Below are 23549 nucleotides of genomic sequence, written 5' to 3'. Positions count from 1 at the left end.
ATTGTCAATAATTTTTCTAGTCCAGTCTACTAAAGCAGTCAAAAATTAAGGTCATTCTTAGTAAATGCCGATGTAAAATAGAAGGGTGTGTAATTACCCCCCCCAATATTATCAGGTAAGCCAATCGGTAAACTAAGTAAATTGCACGGTACAGAATAGCCCATAACCATTTTTGTTGTTCGTCAGTGCACTGCAGTCTCCAATGACGTGACTAAATAATGATCTCAGTCTGTCTTCATTCTTTCATCGGCATTCCGTGGGTAGTTGTCATGATTGATAACATTTCCACGGTCATAGTTGGGTTAAAATAAACTACTTTGTTGGCGGGAATTGTCGTCACTCGTTGCGTTAACAGAATGAATACTTGTTGTGTTGCATAGCATTCAATGGAAGAAAAAAATTCAACCTGCTTGGGCAATGCAAACATTATTAAGTTGGCACAAAAATTTTATAAAATAAACTTATCTAGTGCAAGACGGTAAATGATTGTGTATTAATAAAAATAGAGATTTCTGAAACATCTTGAATCCATGGAGATCTCTGCGTCATACTGCTGAAGCCTGCGTTTTATTGTCACGCTTGTGGGAATAGCACTTGAACGTTCTCAAGTTGGGCTTCTTGAACATAAGCTCACTTTGGGGTGTTGACTCGAGGCTTTTTCCCCCCCTAGCATTTTAGCACAGATACAAAATGTGTTTACAGTTTGTTTTCACGGGGGAATGTCATTGAATATTTATAAATCAATTGAGGGTGGAGTGATGGTACAATTGTTGGCATGTTGGCCTATTTATTTGTCCTGGCATATGCTGGAAAATAGGCATTTACATTATTGCCCAACTGACTTGTAACGTTTTGGCCACTCCACAGCCCCTCCAGTGAAGGTTCTCCAAAATCCGGCGAAATGTTGGGATTGTGGACTGGGGGTATGGAGGCCGAACGGATTTATTAATTTTTTATTTATTTTCTCCGTGATTATTATTTTTTATTTATGTATTCATGTTTTTTTTATTTGATAAGTAGTGGCTTTTGTTTTTGTATTATCTGTTATCTAGTACGAAACTAGATAATTGGTGTGCAGCGTTGTGGGATGCAATTGCATGAATTACGCTGGATAAAAAAATTGTATTATAGAAACCTGGCAAGCCGAGGTCTAACATCAGTGGCGAGTGATATCAGAACCGGTTCTGCCCTCTGTTCCCATCACCAACCTGCATAGTGAAGTAAAAACCCACGAGCGATATGGCATGGGGAGGTGTTTATCCGTTGGTGGATTTAAAATGTCTGGAATTCATCTATACACATATTTCATGATATTAAATCATGCGCCATTAGCATTGATACCATTGCATTCCTTACAAGCCGAGAAATGAACAGTCCAAATTAGGTGCAGTCATTTAATGTCAATTTAGCGTACATTCCACAAATCTGAATGGGCTGCTTAGGGTATTGACTGTGTTTTATCTCAGTGTCGATAAACACTTTTCCACGGGTGAATATTTCTCCTTCTGCTATGGTTGAACATTTTAAAAACTTCAGTTTATTTACTAAACAAAATCTGTACCCAGGTGTGTGAAGTGTAACTTTATTGCATTGGAAAACTGATATCACCTTGATTTCGGCACAAAGCTACAGCCTTCATGCCACTTGCTCCTGTCAAGTGTTTCTGTGCCTACACGTTATGTGCTGCTCATCAACACAACGAACGTCGTCAAGAGGTCACCAGACGTCACAACATCGATCACCTGCTATAACTAGCAACGTACAAAAATTGGCCTCGACAGGGCCAAGGTCAAATACGTTTTTGGTCGGTCCTCCGCATCCACCAGCTGAATGCAGAGCAATTGTCAACATGTACCTGTGAATACCTCTCGAAGATACTCAACGACAACAAAATAGATGTCATCGCTCTGCAAGAGACTCGTACCGGAATCGAAGAGATTGCCGCAAGGTACCGGATCCATGGCTACAACCTCACCGCCTCTTGTCAACGCAGCGAAGGGCTGTATTGCCACATACATCAGATGCCGGTCATTGAGATAAAGAAGGCCACAGGAACCTATCACACCGTAGTAAGAGTAGGCCGAATATCCCTGGTTTATGTCCATAAGCCACCGAACACCGAATGGCTAATCCCACGCTCCCATCCCTCCCTCATCCGGCAGTATAACGGTGACAATGCAGATTGGGGATAGCACACAAATAATGCAGCAGGCAAGCAACTGGCAGACTGGGCCTCGATTGACGATGTCCATCTGCTCTTCGACCCCAAAAAATCCGATACTTTCTCCTCCACAATGTGGAACACAGACCACAATCTGGACCTCTGCTTCCTCTCAAAAGATAACAGAAGAAGCATCCTATCAGCTTCACGAATCACGCTTGGACTTTTCCCCCAAAATCAATATTGCCCAGCCGTTGTGCAAATAGGCATCGAAGTGCCACTTATAGTATCTGCACCGAAGCCAAGCTGGAATTTCTGCAAAGCAAACTGTGGCTGCTTACACATGCCGAAGTTGAAGAACGGATAGAGCGTTTTGAGTCTAGACCAGAAACCTTTGAGCAATAAACCTAAATCCTCATAACAGCAGCCACGAAATACATCCGCCGTGTGACCACCGTAAGCCATACACATACTCCAAGCTGGTCAGAGGAGACCCCATAGGCAGTACAACAGGAGAAGCAACCCGCTGAAAGAGTCGCTAAACTCTGAACACCTCAAAGGATGGAGTGGAACGGTGGGGTCACGAGATTTTGCTAATTCCAGCGCCAATGCATGGGCACTCCTCGAACCACCTTGGAGCTCTCCTTTCTCAGTCATGTACCACCGGACAAAAAGAACATCGGAAAATTCTGTCACTGCCTTGCTTCTTCAGAACACGAAGACGCCGCCCGACGAGACGACTCGACAGGAGGTGCAAAAAAGAAATCTTCCACAACCTTCAGCACTGCCCTGCCACCTCCGCCACGTCTTCCCCTTACACCCGGCTCTGTCGGCCATGAAAACAAATCGAACCTTTGATTTGCCCAGAAGAAATTCTAGGTCGTTGAAAAGTTTGTTCGTTTTTTTTTAAAGTATAACACAGCAGACTATTGACAACGAGGATATTTTACGTTGTTACTCAAACGTTCAAATGGCAGTACTCTAAACTGACTACAATGTGTAAACATAGAAAAAGCATAACGCAACAAAAATACTTAAAATAATACATCTTGGGGCGTTTGACACATTTTATTTTGTTATAAAGGTTTTTTTATTAGTTTATGAAACTCATAATAAACGTTGACAGAACAATCCCCGATAGATAGCAGAAGAAAGGCAATAGTTTAAATGTTACACTTTAGAAGGAGAAAAAACGGGCAACAATGCCTTTCGACTGCATTTGAACTCCAAAGTTCACTGAATATCTTCAGAATGTTTCTTAGCACAAGAAAAAACAAAGAAGTGGTGGCACATTGATTAGTGCACTGGACTATCAACCCAGCAACCTGAGTTTGATTCCTGGCCATGGCTAACATGAGTAATGAGTGGAGAGCTCCCCCCCCCCACCATTCACCTAGCCGCACTGACCAGTGTGGTGAAGTATGGTCAAACGTTCCCGATGATAGGGTGTGGGGAGACCTTCATACAGAAGTGGATTGACAATATAATGTAAATTAGAATCATTAAATTATGTACATACAACATAGACATGAACAACACTGCTTAGAGTCAGTATGCATTGAACATGTATACTGATTTGTTTTAAAATATATGCTTTTAATTATGTGTTTGCAAGTGCCATGATAATTGACGGGTTGAGAATGAATAGCAGACAAAACAATACTTATCACAAAAGTTAATTTCATCATTTTTATTGCAACTTATAACCCTTTAATTCTTGGGACGAAGTTGCCATTAGACGCTATATAATTTCAAATTATAATTGCATTTTCATTACCGTATAGATGTAAATCAAGTACTAATATTAACATAATATTTTAAAACCATTACCCATGTACACTCACTGACGTTTCAAGGCTTTTCTAAAGGTTTGCTTAAGATGTTGAGCCAACCTCTCTGAGTATTTGTCTGTGTGGAAGGAAAGTTAACTGTGTGTGTGTGGAAAATACATACATACAAAGAAAGAACACACCTATTGATTACATCTTTATATGACAATAAGACGAAACTCATAGTTGTGACCATTGATTCACATGGACATTAAAATGCACATCAGAATTTAAATGTTACGGGTACCGTGCAATGCTCTAAACATATATGTACAGGTACACTGGTGTTGCTAACTCCCTATCTACAATGTGTTTGCTGTGCCTTAAGAGGGTTTATACAACTTTCGAGTGGCCGTTGAAAATAGAGTGCATTGTAAAAGTGTGAGCTGTTGCTGAATATGTTGTGCTTTTAAGTAAGAGTTTTGCATTTCATAGTTCCTACGTTGACTTGGAAGACGCTTTAACAATACCGATGGAATATACGCTTAACACGTAGGCTTTCGCGACCAATATTGTTCATAATCAACGATTTTTGGGTTTAGATCGCGTTATTTATAAATGTGTCGTAACCCTCCACCACCCGACACGGCCAATCAGTGAAAAAAGTGTCACGTTGACAAAAGACAAATAGTTCACTGCTTTAGCCCACCGGTGTGTTGAAGCGTGGAACCACAACATTTACAATTTGAGTACGACGTTTCGCTGGTAATTGCATCCAGCATCATCAGCCTCACCATTCTGGCGAATTGCCCGATGATGCTGGATGCAATTACCAGCGAAACGTCGTACTCAAATTGCAAATGTTGTGGTTCCACGCTTCAACACACCGGTGGGCTAAAGCAGTGAACTATTTGTCTTTTGTCAACGTGACACTTTTTTCACTGATTGGCCGTGTCGGGTGGTGGAGGGTTACGACACATTTATAAATAACGCGATCTAAACCCAAAAATCGTTGATTATGAGGAATATTCGCTGGTTACTTCGTAATGATATGGCTGTGGTATTGACGACTGTGTCAGAGTCTTTGTAATTTGTACTTTGATTATAGCATGCCAGTACCCAAATTAGATGTCAGGGCGAGTCTTTGAGACATGTGGAAATTAAATGGACCCATAATGATTTTGTTTTAAAATACACCAAGTCACATGTAAATGTAACGTCATTCATATTTAACATTCATTTATTACTGTATCTTTCAGCTATTAAAAATCCCAAATGTTCCAGTCAGAGACTTCTGTTAAGACATTATAGGATCAGAAACATAATGATGATGATGATGATAATCAATTGCTTTTATGTAAAATTGTGTCGTGTTCACAGGCCATGTACAAAAGTAACCGGAGCACTGTGGGAGGATTTTTCCTTGCTGGTCGCAGCATGGTGTGGTGGCCTGTAAGTGCCCTTCATTTTCAAATGTTTCTGACAGATTTCTCAAAAATATATATATTGGATCATCTGTAAGAGAAGTATCGTGTCCCCTATTGCAGGCAGACTGACAGAGTTAATGCATTAAAACTTTCAAACCTTACTTGAAAAACGTGTGAAAAAACTAATGGTGTCATTCGTCTAAATCTTTAATGGCATGTCATACCAATTGCATTTTCAACTCGTAATAAATATAATGGCCCATAATACGCCCAAATTTATCCAAATATTAGAAGCTGAGTAGGATTGAGGCAGTGTAGTGATTGTTTGGATGACCACAACGCTTGAATAGGTTGCCATGGGGCTGCAAAATCAGTTGTGTTATTGTACTATACTTGTATTCGTCTGTATCTAATGCTCTTAAGGCACACTGATCACCATGGGGAAGTATGGCCAAATAACCCCCATGACCCGCACAGGGTGAATAGGTCTTAATCCAACAGAGGATTTAAACTATGGGCTCCACACGTACAGTGCATTGAACTCAAAAACATTAATGTTTGAAGCATTTGTGCTTCTCACCTTCGAGTTTTAAACTTTACACCGCCAAGAAAATGCACTGGCTACTCCCTCACCGGCCCCCTCTTTTCAATGGATTGATTTATTCACATTTAGCACAGAAGCGGCAAATGGAGCAAGGGTAGCCTAGTAGTACATTAACACATACATAGCAGCTGCCTCACTGCGGTTCGAGGAAGTGTTTAACCAGGGTTGTCTCTTAACTACATCGGCCCTGACTTTTTTTTTTGACACATTAGCTGCATTGAGACCTTTATTTATTAACTGTAAAGTGTCACACAAGGCAACCTTCAGAGCTACTGTGGGAGCAGTGGTTGGTGCCGAGAGCTGACACGTGCATGTTTTGCAGATCGGTGCCTCCCTGTTTGCCAGCAATATTGGCAGCGGACATTTCGTGGGCCTGGCTGGGTCAGGAGCCGCGGCCGGGATTGCTCAAGGGGGCTTCGAATGGAATGTACGGCTGGCACCCCGATGGAACACTGCAATTCTTTGTCGAGATGACACACGTCACCGGGAGATGCCACTTTTACACATTGGCTTAATTGGAAAGGCCCTCATGGAAAAAAAATGTTTTGTGTGTAACATTAACGTTCTTCGATTGTTTAGTTGGAATAAAAGTTGTCATAAAAAACCCATTAAAGTCGCAGTCCCTGCAATTGCTTTCTCATGCTACCAATTGACTGTGCAAAAAAAAATCCATGATAGAAATGTTAAACATTCACTTAAATTACATTATTCATTAGTTAAGTTATTCTTTAATTCATTTGATTTGACTGGTATATGATTAACGCTTTTAAGGGCCTATTGAAGTGAATTCAGAAAGAGTTCGGTGATGCAATCTTATGGAGCTATTCTCTGCACAAAGTGGCATTCTCTGGTGGTAACTTCCACTTTTGTTGAGGGAGTCTAAAATTCTTCTTATGAAAATGCCATTCTTATATAGTGGTTCGTGTTATAACAAAAAAGCCATCTTGTTCAGGAAAATAAAAAAAAACCTTTCTTTTGTTGCAGGCTCTGTTTATTGTGGTGCTGCTGGGATGGCTGTTTGTGCCAATCTACATCACGGCAGGGGTAAGAGCCGACGACGTTGCAGCTGATAAAGTGAAGAGGAAATATTAACTCTGTGATTTTAATCTGAACAATGCAGATTAACATCCGCAAATACCGCAAGGGGGAAATCAAACCTGCACAGATTGTACAAACGTCAATCATCCAAAAAACTTTACAACACCTGCACCTTCTGACTATTTACGTGTCAAGTAGTTTTGATTACTATGTCATTCGTGAGATTTCCAGTATTAGCATAACTTTGTGTACTTGCATCTATGCCTCATGTATCTGCTCAGTGTATTCATTATGCTATCATCTGCAGATCTACTTCATTATGTTAAGGGAAACCACTGTGGATGAATTAGGCAAATATATCTTGCAATTACATTCATGTGCATCGCAATGTATATATGAAATGTATCTACATTACCAGATAATTCCAGATGCAGCATTTAACTTTTACCTTCCTCCATTATCGGCAGGTTCAGGTAGCCGCTTGCAGAGTATGCAATAACTTTTAAAATTAAACAACCTATTCATTTTCAAACTGAAAATCAGTTTTGCTTCTGAAATGTGCCAGCGCAAATAGGGGAACCAACCCACTATGCACCAACGCTCTGCACGTTCATAATCAACGATTTTTGGGTTTAGATCGCGTTATTTATAAATGTGTCGTAACCCTCCACCACCCGACACGGCCAATCAGTAAAAAACGACACATTTATAAATAACGCGATCTAAACCCAAAAATCGTTGATTATGAACAATATTGGTCGCGAAAGCCTACGTGTTAAGCTCTGCACGTCTTTGCGATAACATCACCTGTTGTTTGTTTGTGTTATTTTCTGACAGGTCGTTACAATGCCAGAATACTTAAAGAAGCGCTTTGGGGGAAGCAGGATACAATATTACTTGTCTGGCCTGTCTCTCATTCTCTATGTACTCACCAAAATATCGGTAAGCCATCATTTATTCTCACAAGGAACGGATTGTGTTTGGTGGCATCATCGTCGCACGTATACATAAAGCAGACTGCATTGTTCATTGAGAGGAGCATGAATCATCATCATCATCATCATGTTGCAGTCCATCCTCAAGGACGATGACCTATCTTGCACCAGGAGTCGATCATTCTTTGGCATCTCATACGGTTGCTCATGTTTGGTTTCTGTGAGTTCACTTGTGACGAGCAAGACCAGCATATTAACGACAAGCCACCCTTCCACAGAGATCACACGCACAGTGGGCTAAGTGTAACTCCTGAGATCCAGCTTCACCACTCGACAACCACCACTTCTGACCCTCGCCGCCTAGCTTGTTGTTTATTCGTGTCTTCAAGACACCATCTCTCAAGCAACTGAGCAGTGTGAGAACAAGCCTGCATGCCATTGCCGTCTGTTTTGAGTCAGCTTTTCTCATGAACCCCGAGGAATTCCACGTCTTTTCAATTTTGAGTGATGTACATTCTTATAGCACAAGTGTTAACCTCCTCTACTTCTCCAACCTCCATGGAATTGAGCAAAGAGCAATTGTTTTTTTTCTATTATGACGATGTGTCCAGGCCAGCGAGGCTGCAGTCATTCCTGCTCTGGAGTGGACTTTAGTATTAGCTACTCTATCTTGCCAGTTGCTCCCCATCGGACTTCTCAGATGTCTTTGCTGGAGATTGTTGAGTTGATGTAAAGGGCGATGGTAAAGGGGTCCAAGTGTCAGAGCCATAAAGCAGAGCACAAACGAGGACTTCTCTGTAAACACTACACTGTATCCTGAAGGTGATGCCTGGTTTGTCCCATAGACGCTCTCGAAGACGACAAGGTGGACAGCTCAAATTTGGTACACATGTAGCTTTTAGGACAAAAACAACAGTAAAATATAAAAAAATATTTTTTTCATTTTAAGGACCCCAAATCTCGATTTTAAGTCACTCATGAACATGTTTGTGCGTGTAATTCATAAACCGTTCAAAATATAAGATTGATTTTTTCATTTGATAGAGCGTTAAACAACAAATACAATTAAAGCGAGAACCATTGTGCTATCTATGATTGTTTTACAGATCTTCGGACTAAAGCAGTTTGAACGAAATTTTTTTATACATTTATGATGTTCAAATCTGACGGTAAAATATAGGAGCTTCCCCTCAAAGAGTATTAAGTTTATACGTTGTTGTTCTTTCTCATAAAAAAAGAATGGAATCTTTCAATTGAGCTGTTTCCAATGGGTACGTCTTTAACTGTAAGTAGTTGAATCAAGTCGTCAACATTTTTTATTGCAGAAAAATCTAATTTTGAAGTAGTTGTTAGTGTCTGATCGTAGATAAAATTTGTAAAAAAAAAAAATATCAGGTTAATTATTATATTTATTGAAAACTTTTGCCGGGCGATTGAATCTGTGAGATGTGGATTGCAAGTCGAGTCCGCTAAGCATTATACCATGGCAGCGCCACTAAATGTGTGCCTCGTATAATTAGTAGTTTGGGAAACATAATGACCTATTATCGTAAAAATAAAAGTTACGTCGTAATCCGAATGTAAAAGGATATCCAAAAAAACTAACTGCAAGTGCATGCATTACGCATGTTTGAGAATTAGCGCAGTGTAGACATTAGTAGTTCAAAGTAAATCATTATCTCAGTAGGTTTGCACCTTGGCCATTGCAACTTATGCAATTGAGAACGTCACCTTTTCCATGACTGTTTCACAGAGCAATGGAAATGTTTTACAGAAAAATAAAAGGGTTAAGAAGCCATCTTATTAACAACAAATGTATTTATTTACTTGTTTTACTATTCAGAGCAAAAAAAATAATCAAACGATCAATTCTCAAGTTATGGAGCTGAGCAAGATCACATCCTCCTCTGGATGGGAGACGGGAGGTGGGCAAAGTGTGAAAAGTCGCTTCGACCATCAATTATTTTTTGTTAATCAAAATTTCTGAGCACAGGCCTGAAGCCTCAAAATGCCAAACGGCCAGTAACGAACAGAACAATTGAAGCCATTATACTGCAGATAAGCGTTAACACACGTCTTCAATTGAGTGAGTTTGTGTTTCGACCTGCGGTGTGGTGGGTTAAGCACCCATAGCGGGACGAAACAGTCAGTTTGGTACACTGAGTCACCAACGTGGGTGGATGGTGGAATGAGTGAGCGAAGTTGTAGGAACGACGTTAAACCGTGATAACAGCGAGCGTGCACTCCGAGCGCTAAAGCCTACCGCTGACATGTTTTGTTACAGGCTGACATGTTTTCCGGAGGAATATTTATCCGTCAAGCGATCGGCTTGAATATCTACTTGGCTGTCATCTGCCTCCTTATAATAACCGGCCTCTACACTGTGACTGGTGAGCACAGGGCATCTGTGACATTGCCCCCCCCGCCTCCCGTGGGGGGTGGAACGAATAATGTGGCACTAATTTCACTGTCATTTAACGCCTTGGCAATTTAAAGGAACCGAGTGTCGTGTACGCATCGCACAGTAAATTGAACGTGACGTTTCTTAATGAGCCCTTTAGTGTGCGGATAATGTTTTTCTTATCGTGCAATTACCAAAAAAAAATAAAGACCAGATTATTAAAAAATTACGCAGAGAAAAATGCAAGGGCATAAACCGTGTACTGATATGACTATGTTATTTTAATTCCATGCAACATTAAAGGTAACAATGTGCTGCAGCCATAACTTTTTTTAGAGGTTTATGTAAATAAGGATATCAATTCCTCGCAATGGAAAGGTGTTCATGAATCAATTTTAACATTCTCAGTTTGTTTGTTTATACCTGCACCTGCTTGAATAGAGATGGGTGCAATTGATGCCTAAACTATTCTAAATCATTTGAAGTGATTACGAATAATTAGAAAAAACATTTTGGATCGGTGAAACAAGATTTTTCAACTGTATTATTTTGAAGGAAGCTAAGAAACAGGAGGATTTCTCCACAAATCTGGCTATCGCCTGATGAAGCTAGTTGTAATTACTGGCGAAACGTCGTACTCAGATTGTAAATGTTGTGGTTTGCTACGTGACAAACCTTACTAGTTGGCTTTGTCGGGTGGTAGCGGGTTTAACGACACATTTATATATTTACGCGATCTAACCCAAAAAAAAAAGTATTTTTAAACAATACAACATTTATGTACAGCTCTATATCCACTGCTGGATGAAGGCATCCCCACAGGGATGGGGGTGTTTGGCCATACTTCACCACGCTGGTCAGTGCAGGTTGGTGAAGATGGTTTAGATATCTCTCTCCACGAAAGCCAGCTGTGGCCAGGAACCAAACTCGGGGATCCGGCTTCACAATGCAGCAGGCAAAACCACTTCTATCCCTCCCCCCACCGCGCATAGAAACGTAATTTTCGGAATAATACGTACTTAATTAAGGAGTTTATGGAAGAAACTTTGAAAAGTCCTCACGATAGGTGTGTACAATCTTCTTCAAATGGTGATAAATTTGTAATTCTGTCTTTAACTTTCACCACCAGGTGGCCTCACCGCGGTGATTTACACCGACACCGTGCAGACTGTCATCATGTTGGTGGGCTCCATGATCCTCATGGTCTTCGGTGAGCTCGGTCTGTCAGGGGACAACCCCAAATGTCCCCTATCGGCCGCACACGCTGACTCCTGTTAATATCACCAACATGATGCCAATTGCGACAATCCCCATCGGGGTTTGTTGACACAGGTTGTACATATATATAAAAAAAGATTCCACGTCGGTGGTTGATCGCCAAAATGAATGAGACACAATACGGACAAGAAAGTATAGTTGAGAGAAAAAAAAGATTCTACTCATGAACTTGAATCGTGACCGTTGGATTGAGATCACAATCGTACTTGCAAATAATAATCAGGTTTGGACTACCACAACTTTTTGGAATGTGTAAATAAGACACCATTGGAATACTGCGAGTTCCACCGTTGGCTCGCAAACAGAAATGAACACCACCCCAATGCTGGCTTGCCAGAGCATTGAGGCACGGCTCTCTCTTGTCCTGCATAAAGTTGGGGATATGTGAACACAGGTAAAGATCAATTTACCAACAAGTATGAGGTAAAGGTGCAGCCCTGCAATTTCTTGCTCATACCTCTGCTGGCCAACAAGGGCCTCCACTAGATGGGAGCTCTAGAGAGAAACCTCTAGAGGGCATTTTGGTCTACTTTTACACATTGGCCAGACATCTTGGAAGAGGTGGGAGAAGCCACACTTTACCGTGCCGATCAACTAACTGTGGTGTTACCCATTCATACTGCTGGGTAGACAGTAGCGCGGGAATATAAGACTTGTGCCTGTCGTTTCGATGGCCAGGTAATGATATCGAACCGGTGACCTCTGGATAGCAAGATCAGTGTGCTAACCATGACATCACGGCAGCCATAAGCGATAAAGCGTGAGGAGTTGAGTAACACTGTACAGTAGTACAATACTGTAGTCTAAAGAGCTCATGCGTACCTCCACGTCTTACATTTATGAGTTGAAGCCCCAGGCCAACCTACTCATGTGTTTCTTAAAAGAGAAAGTTTCTGCATAAGGACGATAAAAAAACCCATCCCAAACTTTGGCATATCCTGAATCGTCTCAACTGCGTACTGCCAATATGTAATATTTTATATACGCTGACCAGTCACTGCACATGGACATCTTACTTTGCTGAATTACTGACTTTAAACATACCAACACGTTTACACCAAGGCCGTAATTATCATATATAATGGGGGGGGACACAAATATTGGGGGGCGACACACCCCCCCCCAATATTCAAATATGCTCAAAATGTCCCCCCAATATATTGCTATAAAAAAAATGTTTGCTATGCTATGTAAATAAAAGCAACAATTTGCTAAACATTGGCCACAATATCTGGACTCGTCTTTATATAAATCAATGCATAGATTTATGTTCATATGATTGTGGTTATGGTTGTACTTTATTAATCACTAATATCTGCCATTACATACAATGAAACAAGAAATGGTAAAAAAGTAAAAACAGAGCAATGTAATACAATACACTATTAGACATCATTGTAAAAAATAAATAAAAAGTCCATCCCATGTGTTAGTGATTTTTTTTAATATTTTAGGCAGGAAATTAGTTTTTAAATTGAGATATTTTTCTCGGTTGGGACCCCCAGACACCCTGGAAGATTTGGTCCCCCCCAATGTTAACTCCGTGGCTACGGCCTTGGTGTACACAAAGGCAAAGACAATAAACAATTGAACACGGGCTATATATTTTTGGAGGGAGTCTTTTGTTTTGCAAAACGGTGCGACGTTAATCTCGTGCATTTCCCTTCACGCGCCCCTTTTCCGGACAGCGTTCAACGCTGTGGGGGGCTACGATGCCATGTACGATAAATACATGCTGGCCATCCCGACGCCGCCACCGCCGGAGATGAACATCAGCGAGGAGTGCTACACACCTCGTCCGGATTCTCTGAACCTACTGAGGGACCCCATCACGGGCGATCTACCATGGCCCGGCCTCCTATTTGGCCTGACCATCATCGCGACTTGGTACTGGTGCACCGATCAGGTGAGCGACGCGCAGAAAAAGAACACGCGAGCGTTTCCTCCATATCACGGGCAGCGGGGTTTTGCAGAGAGACGGGGCAAAGCGGGACACGGGAAACGGACTTCGGTGATATAATTGCCCTCCAACAAATCTTTACCTTCAAATCAATGTGTTCCTGCAGCGTTACGTCGTTTGTGTACTGGGATAGATTGGTAATTTTGTTGACTACAAGTACAGTACTTGAGTCAAACCACTGCTGGATTAGGGCCTCCCCATGCAGTGCAGGTCGTGAGGATTGTTTGACCATACTTCATCACACTGGTCAGTTGCTGGTGAAGATTGTACTCCAGTACCACAGTAGTAGAGCGAAAATAAATGTATTTGGCTTCATCACATATTTGAATGATCACAATCAGGTCTGTTGAATTGCTTATGACGAGGTCATATTTGTATGCTGCTATCTCATGAGCAAATGGCAATGTGATTAATCCTGATGTCACAGGTAATTTCACAAAAGCATTCAAACCACTGCGATGCATCTGCTGAGGCCAAATCCCAACCACTTTCAGGATTATACATATCATTTATAAAAACACTTCTCCTTTTGCAAGACTTGATGTTCCTATATAAAAACAAAACATGTGCACTTGACTTGGTTTACCTAAAAACCCTCACTGGTTTTGAAAATTATTACGTAAATAAATTCCCAAGTGGTTAGGGTTGTGTGGTGTCTAGTTTTTAGCTGACAGCAGAGAGAGAATCTTGACTTAAAGCTTTCGTGACTGCAGGAATTCATATTCTTTGGGTCTTTCGGTAAAGTCACGTAGATAGGTTCAAAGAAAATAACAAAATAACAAAAAAACTACGACGTTTCGATCGCAACGCAAGCGGTCGTCATCAGGAGGAAAAAAGAGAGGACAGCTGCTGAGGCAGACTGTTTTAAAGGTTTGAAATGGGTGTAGCTCAAGGGTCAAAAACGAAGTGGGCGGAGCTAGTGATGTTAATGTGACAAATTAGCGTGTTAATGGCAGATCTCACATTAACATAGCCACCTCCGCGTGCTCGTTGTGGAGGTCGTCCTCCATCGTACATTAACATGCTCATTATTGACATAACATCAATAGCCCCACCAACTTATTTTATGACCCTTGGGCTACACCCATTTCAAACCTTTTAAACAGTCTGCCTCAGCAGCTTTCTTCTCTTTTTTCCTCCTGATGACGACCGCTTGCGTTGCGATTGAAACGTCGTAGATTTTTGTTATTTTTGTTATTTTCTTTGAACCTATCTACGTGACTTTACCGAAAGACCCAAAGAATAATCGCAGAGAGGGACCTTCTCTATCTGCTATTAAGATCATCGCTCTGCTATGAAAAAATTCCTTTGCCCAAGACGTCGCCTATTTTATTTTACTTTCCCTGTTTTATGGCAGGCGTTATAAACGAATGTGTTTTGAGTTTTTTTATCATTTGTCTTTGTTGCACCACAGCCAATGCAGTAGCAACAGTTTTGTTTTGTTTTACCTCATATCTCCAGGTGATTGTACAACGCTGCCTCTCTGCCAAGGACATGTCCCACGTTAAGGGTGGCTGCATCATGTGTGGTTACCTCAAGCTGATGCCCATGTACCTCATGGTGATGCCGGGCATGATCAGCCGCATTTTGTACACAGGTGAAACAAACAAAAAAAGCCATACCAATCATTATACAGTGCCATACAATTATTCAAAACATGATTCAAATACAATGTTGTTACTAAGGAAAAGTTACAGGCCTGCAATTACTTGCTCACACCACTCTTGGCAGGAGGGCCTCCACGATTTTGGCTTACTTTCCCATGTTGGCCGGATGTATTGGATGAGGTGGCAGTACCCACACTTTACCTCACGACACGTGACCTGCCGATTGACTGTGGTTTACCCATTTATACTGCTGGGTGGATAGAGGAGGGAGGTCTAAGAAACATCCACCATTATTTAAACTCCAATGCCTGGGGATTCAACCAGCGACCTCTGGATTGCACACCCAGTGTGCTACCCATTCCACTACGTACGCAATTCATGTCTTGGGTTATATAAACTGGCGATAAATAATTTGGGAATACGGTATTGTAATATGATTAATGATGCTATTCGTTATTGGATTATCATGCTGTCAACGTGTTTCTGTCACTGCAACTTCGTGTCTGATCACATGATATTTAAAAATTTGAGATATACAGTTACTGCTTCAATGAACATATTGGGGGTTTCAAAAATAAAATAAATTAGTGGTGTAGAATTACTGCACCTAGATTGTGTACCGTTTGCTATACGTATACGGTACTCGATCAGCCTTGTTAACATTACTAGAACTGCTCTTAATTAAGCGTATGAATTAGACGCGTTTTGAAGTATTTGAGCACGTAAGACACAACTGTGTGTATTGTGTTGCTCTTCGGTGATCTCTTAGATGTTGTGGCATGTGTGGAGCCTGAGAAATGTAAGGAGTACTGCGACACGGACGTGGGCTGTACCAACATTGCCTACCCACTCCTTGTCATCAACCTCATGCCAAACGGTAAGGCATCACACATACACACCCCTGGGGGATATCACGAGCGATTTTTATTTTATTTTAAATCAACTGCCTGTTAATCCAATCTGGATAAGGGCCTCCCCACATACTGTGTGGGTGGTGATAATTGGCCATACTTCACCACGCTGGTCGAGGATAGGGAAGTTAGTTTGTAATTCTGGGCAGTTTGGTCATAAAAAAGTGGTGTCCCTATGAACCAATTCAATTACCACAGCTCAAATGCTACAATATGCGCAAGAGCGTGTTATTGCCATTGTCTACGACCGTGTTGTTTGTTGTGATTCCACCTCTTTCCACTAACGATCTCTTGTGTGGTGCTGTGGATCGTGCAGGCTTACGAGGCTTGATGCTGTCCGTAATGTTGGCCTCCCTCATGAGCTCCCTCACCTCCATCTTCAACAGCGCCAGCACACTCTTCACCCTGGACATCTACAACAAAATTCGCACAAGTGCCACCGAGCGTGAACTCATGCTTGCTGGCAGGTGTGTGTGGCTAAGTGTGCATCTCCAAGGCAGTCGTCACTGTATTCTGCAGATTATAAGACACGTTTGATGACCTGTAATTTAAAGCAAGAGTTGGGGTTGTTTTCTTTATATATGTAATATTGTAAATTACAGCGGGAGACCACTTGACGGGTAGCACACTTTATTAACACTTTCCTTAGCCACAATAACACGTGTGGTCAACTACAGCTCACGCTACACGTTCCACCCGGCTACACACACACGGGCTCTCCAGCCCCGTAGCTTCCAGGGGAACTCACAGACCCACCCCCAGCTGGGTATGGATCACGGCCACTGGGTCCCAGAGGCCCGGCCCTCACAAGGACGTCCGGCCGCGGGTCCCAAGGTCCCGCCTCTGAGCCACACAGCGTCCCGGCCCTTACAAGGACAGCGGGGCTAGGGTTCTCAGGGCCCTATCTCTTCCTCCTCCGTCTTCCGTCTTCACTGGTTACCAACTCCCCGAGCGCCCGCGCGCATCGCCTTTCATAGTCCTCCGCTCCCGAGGGGGCGGAGCCTATGCGGACCGCGATGTGAGCACCCACTCTAGTTGACCAATCACCACGCGCTGCCACACGATCCCTTACTGCCAGCGCGTATCACCAATACACATATACAGGTAGTCCTCTACTTACGATGAAGACGCGTTACGACGACCCCATCGTAAGTCAAAAATATGGTGATAATTTAGCAAAACACAGCAATTTTACAGTACCGTACTGTATAAACTATATACTGTATGTATTTATTAATTACAATACTGTATTGCACAGTAAATGTAAAGTAAAAAGAAACAAGGTAAATTCTTAGCCTACCTATATGAACTGCAAAGTTAATAGAAAGTTTTTAACATGTATTGAACGTATCGTATCGTGGTAACCCTAAAATGAAATCGCTAAAGCTACGTATCATACATGCATTGAACGTATCGTAACGTATCACATTGTACTGTAGTCACCAAGATTCTGTCCGTCGTCTGCATACGTGAACGATGTTAGGTTGTTGATGGAAATTTTGTCGTATCGCTATCACCATCCTAAGATCGAAATATCGTAAGTCGGACCATCGTAACTCGGGGACTACCTGTATGATCCAGTTAGTCTGCATGAGTGTGGCACAGTAGGGGGCACGGGTGGTGCCTCTGCCAGTCATCTCAGACAAGTCAACCCATGGCACCTGGGTCTGTTCCGTGACATCCTGTCAGTGAGCCTTCAACACTCATACTTGTTAACCCCTTAAACAGTGCCCTACTTTATTACAGACCAATTCAGACCTTATTGGTTATAAATCTCAACGTTCATCCTACAAAGTCCCATCACAAGGGAGAAACACAAATAAATAGAAAAAAATTGCCCGTATTTAAACGGCTGCACGCCATATGGTGAAAACTCAATTTGCCTGTACACGAATATGGGTAAACTGTATGGTTTGACAGGTATGTCCACACTTCACATGGCCTCAGAGTGCACCTAGCCTGGCACAAGCTCCATGATAACATCACCGCCACTTAGTAGTGGATGGTGGCTGTTGTTCTTTGACCAGATTCACGTAACTTAATGGATAGGCAAATTTTATGTGGGTCTTACAATCCAGTACGTCGTATTAGGCAACGCAACTATAATATTTCGATGTAAAGCTTTCGTGACTGCAGGGATTCATATGCTTGGTTCTTTCGGTAAAGTCACGTAGAAGGGAAATAATAAAATAATAACAATAAAACAATGAAACTCTTTTTTCACTATTTCCCTTCTACGTGACTTTACCGAAAGAACCAAGAATATAAAAAACTACAATAATCGTATGTATGTAAGCAAGCACATAGGTACTCGCTATCCAACTGTACTCATTTAGGTTAGACCGCGTGTTGAGCAAATCTTCTGGCAAGCTTTCGCCATGCACTGATGCGGACATCATCAATTGCATATTCACGAGTTCGCCCCGTGTTGCTTGCATATTGCACGCTCACCAAAGTTCATGCATATCCCTTTGTGTCAATCCCCTGCTGTACGAGGGTCTCCCTATGCCGTGCGGGTCGTGGGTGTTATTCGGTCATACTTCACCGCACTGGTCAGCGTGGGTTGGTAAAGATGGGCACCAGTGGCATGGTAGTGTGGAAGGATAGTACCCGCACATCAATGTAGCCCAGCAGCAGCCTATAACACCTGTTTACACATGGCGCTATGCGGACTCAACGATGCTTAGCTTTCTGAGAACGAAGAAAAGTGTATTTCAGGTGATTTGGTCTGTTTATCCAGTGGATACGTACGTAATATACAGTATACTTAGTATACATATACAGTCGTGTATGTGGGTGGGTGTAGAGTGTTTATCAGGAAACCATAGTCCGCACCCAGGAATGGTTGCTTGAAACATCACACGTGTATATGTGAATGCGCCAGAGGTTAAGTCGTGGGCTATAGGCGAGTTATCGAAGTCCGCGAATTTCATTGGCACGGCTGGATGTGTGTGTGTGTGTGCGCGCACACTCGCAGGGTGTTCATTCTGGTGCTCATTGGGATCAGCATCGCCTGGATTCCCATCATTGAGGGTGCTCAGAGTGGGCAACTCTTTGACTACATTCAGTCCATCACCAGCTACCTGGGGCCCCCCATCGCAGCCGTCTTCCTGCTTGCCATCTTTGTCAAGCGTGTCAATGAGGAGGTAAGGGTCCTCTGGTGCCATAGGTATTGTATTCGTTATCATCGTCGTAGTCTGCCATGATCAATCCACTGCTGGATGAAGACCTCGCCAAGCTGTTACCACCTCTCACAATCCTGCGAAGTAACAATCCGCCTGGCACATGTGCAAGAGAGCATTGTTGAAAGTTAATGATTTCATTTACTCATTGCTAATTACTGTATATACATCATTCTAGAGCTGGGACGATGTGTCAATTAAGTATATTGAAAATCAACCATTTTCTGTGGTTGATCACTTAGGCCCATGTATTCATGGCCATTGCACCACAAGCCAGACCAAGTGTAACACTCCTGACGATGCTGGTGATCTCACTAAGCGAAGCCCATCACCTCCCATCCATCGGCACATGTGGAAACAAAAGTGACACTTTTTTTCCCCCGGAACTATTTTTATTTTACCCGAGGTTCGAGAAATCGGACTCATGAACGGTTGGGTAATCAATTACTGAAACAATAAGAAAGCTCAGCTTTAAATCATTCCTAACATTGTTTTTAAGTTACAAAACAGCAACTAAAGTTGCACGGAACCCAAGTCGATCACAAAAAAATGTTGCTGCATCGAAGATTGTGCAGTATATGCGCTGAATGTTTTACGCTGTGGTGCATACAATCATTTTCACGAGTTTCTCTTCAATGTTGTGTCTGTGTTTATGCCTTTGCAGGGAGCCTTCTGGGGCCTCATTCTGGGCTTTCTGATTGGCATGTCCCGCTTGATTGCTGAGTTTGCTTATGGCACAGGATCTTGCAAAAATAAAACCAACTGCCCCACTATCATCTGTGGTGTGCATTACCTCTACTTTGCAATTATCCTCTTTACCATCACCTGCGTTCTCGTTGTGGTCATCTCACTTTTCACAAAACCCATTGACGATAAACACGTAAGTACCATTGCAAACATATATGCACACGACACGATACAGATACTTGGGGTGCCGATGTTGTCTAACGGCTTGCTGGTTTCGATCTCCCCTCGTGGCAGTTGAAACAATGGAGCAAGTTTATCAAATCGCCTCGTTTATATCGACGCAGAAGTATAAATGGGTGCCCTGAAGTTAACCGATAGGCAAGTCAAATGTGGTGGGGTTCAAGACATCTGGTCAGCATGGAAGAGTAGGCCAAAGACACACTCGAAGAGCTTTCTAGAGCTGCTTCTATTGCAGGCCCTTCAGTCAGCAGTAGTGTGAGCAAATAATTGCAGGATTGCGCCTTTTTTACCTTAAGTCCACTTATAAGAAGCAAGTTAAATATGAATGCAAATACAAGGTCTTTTGAGCAATTGAAATCTGGGTAACATGCAGCAAAATGCATTGGTTGCGGGTTATATTCTGACATATTGGAAGGTTGTGAGTTAAATCCTAGTCGGAGTTTGGTTTAACTCTTCAGCCCTCTGGGATCAGTATTGACTTCGTGGGCAAGTCAAGAATGGTTGACCTCTGGAAATAATCATCCCCCCCCCCCCCGTTAGAACGCAGGATTTCTGAGGTGGCCAGGTGATCCAGAGGTCAGACCTCTGAGCTACCACCGATAAGATCCTGAGTTTGAATCCAAGCAGCTGCCCGTAATTAAGCCAGAATCTCTAGTGTCTCGAGTTGATGGTCTCAGTTCTATGACCAATGACTGCACAAAACGCTATCACATACAATTTGGTTCTGAACTTAATTTTGGAAAAATCGCAGCTCTGAGCATTAAAACATCGGTTTTACTGTAATGTGATAAACATTACTGTTTGTCGCAGGGCGGGTGGGAAAGTTCTGCTCTCTGCAGTGTGCAGGGCCGGATTAAGATTACTGGGGGCCTCACAGTACACGTACTGTGAGGCCCCCAGTAATATTTTCAAAAGGAAAACAAAGTTAAATAAAAATAATTTTTACAAGGCTAACAACAAATAAAATTCAGCATTCACAAATTAAATAATTTTTCACTTAATCTCTGGAGGCCTTAATCTGGCCCTGACTGTGTGGACCACAGATCGCTTACAAGGATCTCGGTAGTAGCTCTATAATATCCACTTCCATGGGCTGTTCTCTACGAGGAAGCGTTGCATCGCCCTACAAGAGATCCAAATGGATATTTCATATCATTGCATGATGCTGATAGTGCAATGTAGAAAAAAACAAAAAGGCATTAAAAAAATTTGTTTAAATGAACAGCTGCCACCAGTGGTCCTCTTGGCTATACAATAGCAGGAAGAGTTAATCTGAGGTGTGATTTAAGGCACTTTGAGTTGCGGGGGCATTGTTAGTGACCTACAAACGCAAATCCCTATCCTCATGTGCCACCCTACAGCTTCATAGGTTGGTGTGGAGTCTCCGCCACAGCAAGGAGAAGCGTGAAGATTTGGATGCAGAAGAAAAGGAGATAAATGCACAGAAGATGAAGGAGAAACTGGAGGCGAAGAAAGCAAAGGAAATTGAGGAAAACAAAACACCACCAGGTAAAACCAGAGCAGGTGCATCCAGGAGTGAATGCTGACACTGTCCTTTACTCATACAAAGCCTGAGTTGCCAGCCTTTTTTTCAGGAAGGTCTTGCATTGGCATATTTGTTCAATTTCATTCGTGAGTTTTTGTCGGCTTTCATGTGGTAGAAAACCGGAGCACCCCGAGGCATTCCCACGCAAAAGGGTAACACATAGCTTCACATAATCCAACACAAGTCAAGTAGTGATATTCGCAGGCATCTCATCCAAATACTCACCAGACTCAACCACGTTTAGCTTCCGAGATCTGACAAGAAAACTGACAATATCGGGGCCATCCGTGATGATTTGAGGTCGTAAATATGCAGATGGTTTGCAAATCCAAAGCACCACTAAAATCTATGATAAATGTGATAACCGAGTGTGGTCTCGTTGTGTTATTAAAACCAGAATGTACCTTTTCAGGAGGTTGTGTTGGCTGCCTGAGAAAGGCGGGCATGTGGTTCTGTGGCTTGGACTCTGGCCCCCAGGAAGAGTTCACCAAGGAGCAAATGGAGGCCCAAGAAAAACTGCTCACAGATATCTCTGAAAAACCTCTATGGAGAAACTTTAACAATGTCAATGCAATCATAATCATGACAGTTGCTGTGTTCTTCTGGGGGTTCTATGCATAATTATTTCATGAACGAGTTTCGAATTGCAGTTTAAGTGGCACATATTGCTCAAATAAACATAAGCAGCAGTGGCAAAACAATCACATTTGGATAAAAAACAAGAGTGAAACATGATTTCTGCAGTATGCAATTTGTTCACGTGACTTTTTATCAAAATAGTTTTTTAATTGTGCTATCAGTGTCATAGCATGAGATGAAAAATCCATAAGAAACTCTCAGAGAGGTCAGTGCATATGTTAAAGAACAGCCTAAGGAAGTACATAGGACAAAACTACCTCCGAGATTACTTCAAATAACCTTTTTTCATCCACATTAGGGTGGGGGGGGGGATATTCCTAGACAAGTCCTCCGTGTGGCAGTCGATCTGATAGTTTTAATAACCAGAACTGCCATTTATTTAAATTACGTAACAACATTTTTTTACGTGACTGGATTTTTGTGCAGTCATTGCTGACCAGAGACCATCCACGAAGGCATACTTGAGATCCTGGTATTATCATGATTCAAACTCAGGATTGCAGTGATGCCAGTGCAGTGCTCGCGCCACCTCTTGCGTTGTGCAATTGATTTAAAAGGTGCAGCTTGTTCCTGAGTCTGCATCATATGAAATAACTGTCAATGCATGGTAGTACATGTGTGAAAAAGTGTGAAAAACATCAATACAATCTCTAAAGGAGCACAATAATATTAAGATTGGTAGAAATAAAATACATGTTTTCTATTATTTATGTATATTTACAATAATTAATCAGTGATAGCCTGTATTTTTCCCCTTTCAATGAACCAGGTTGTCTATACAAAATATTTTACAATTCATTTGAAATAACGAATTTAAGATTTTCAAACATATTGTAGATATATGACATCAGATGCTTCATGTTTCAACTGCACTGGATATATAGGTAATGTAATTGTACTTGAATAAGGTATAGTAAACTTGTGCCCGCCATAAAAATGTGTAATTTGCACCACTATATCAGGGCTGTAAACGGGAGATGGGCACAACATCAGCGCCCATTTGAGCAGGATATGAAAACACCACAAATATAGAATCTGAAGACATGTATAGACAATATTAGATTGTAACTTGTGTATTGTACATTCCAATCGATAAGAAAAGTCACGGATTTTTTTATGCAATTCTGACCATAAGTCACGCTGGTGAAGACAAGCATGGGGGCA

General features: G+C 42.0%; 1 protein-coding gene across 5 annotated transcripts; it reads left to right on the top strand.

The window, feature by feature from the left end:
• Positions 1-6283: 6283 nt before the first annotated feature.
• Positions 6284-22367, top strand: LOC144932905 (sodium/glucose cotransporter 1-like). Of its 5 annotated transcripts, none has more exons than XM_078857303.1 (13): positions 6284-6388; positions 6946-7005; positions 7837-7941; positions 10219-10324; positions 11465-11545; positions 13302-13519; positions 15035-15170; positions 15950-16057; positions 16408-16558; positions 19069-19237; positions 19938-20153; positions 21562-21639; positions 22242-22367. In XM_078857303.1, the coding sequence occupies exons 3-13, from the start codon at positions 7846-7848 to the stop codon at positions 22365-22367; spliced, it is 1485 nt and encodes a 494-aa protein (XP_078713429.1). In that variant the 5' UTR covers positions 6284-6388; positions 6946-7005; positions 7837-7845. The 5 variants fall into 5 exon arrangements, with proteins under 5 accessions (XP_078713429.1, XP_078713428.1, XP_078713427.1 ...); XM_078857302.1 differs by having other exon boundaries at positions 21562-21672; positions 22170-22367; XM_078857301.1 differs by having other exon boundaries at positions 21562-21681; positions 22170-22367.
• The last annotated feature ends 1182 nt before the right edge of the window (positions 22368-23549 follow it).

Source organism: Lampetra fluviatilis, chromosome 6 (genome assembly GCF_964198595.1).
Source record: "Lampetra fluviatilis chromosome 6, kcLamFluv1.1, whole genome shotgun sequence".
In the NCBI taxonomy this organism is placed as follows: Eukaryota; Metazoa; Chordata; class Hyperoartia; order Petromyzontiformes; family Petromyzontidae; genus Lampetra; species Lampetra fluviatilis.
Note: the sequence above shows the minus strand (reverse complement) of the source record. Positions and strands in the feature narration are given on the sequence as shown.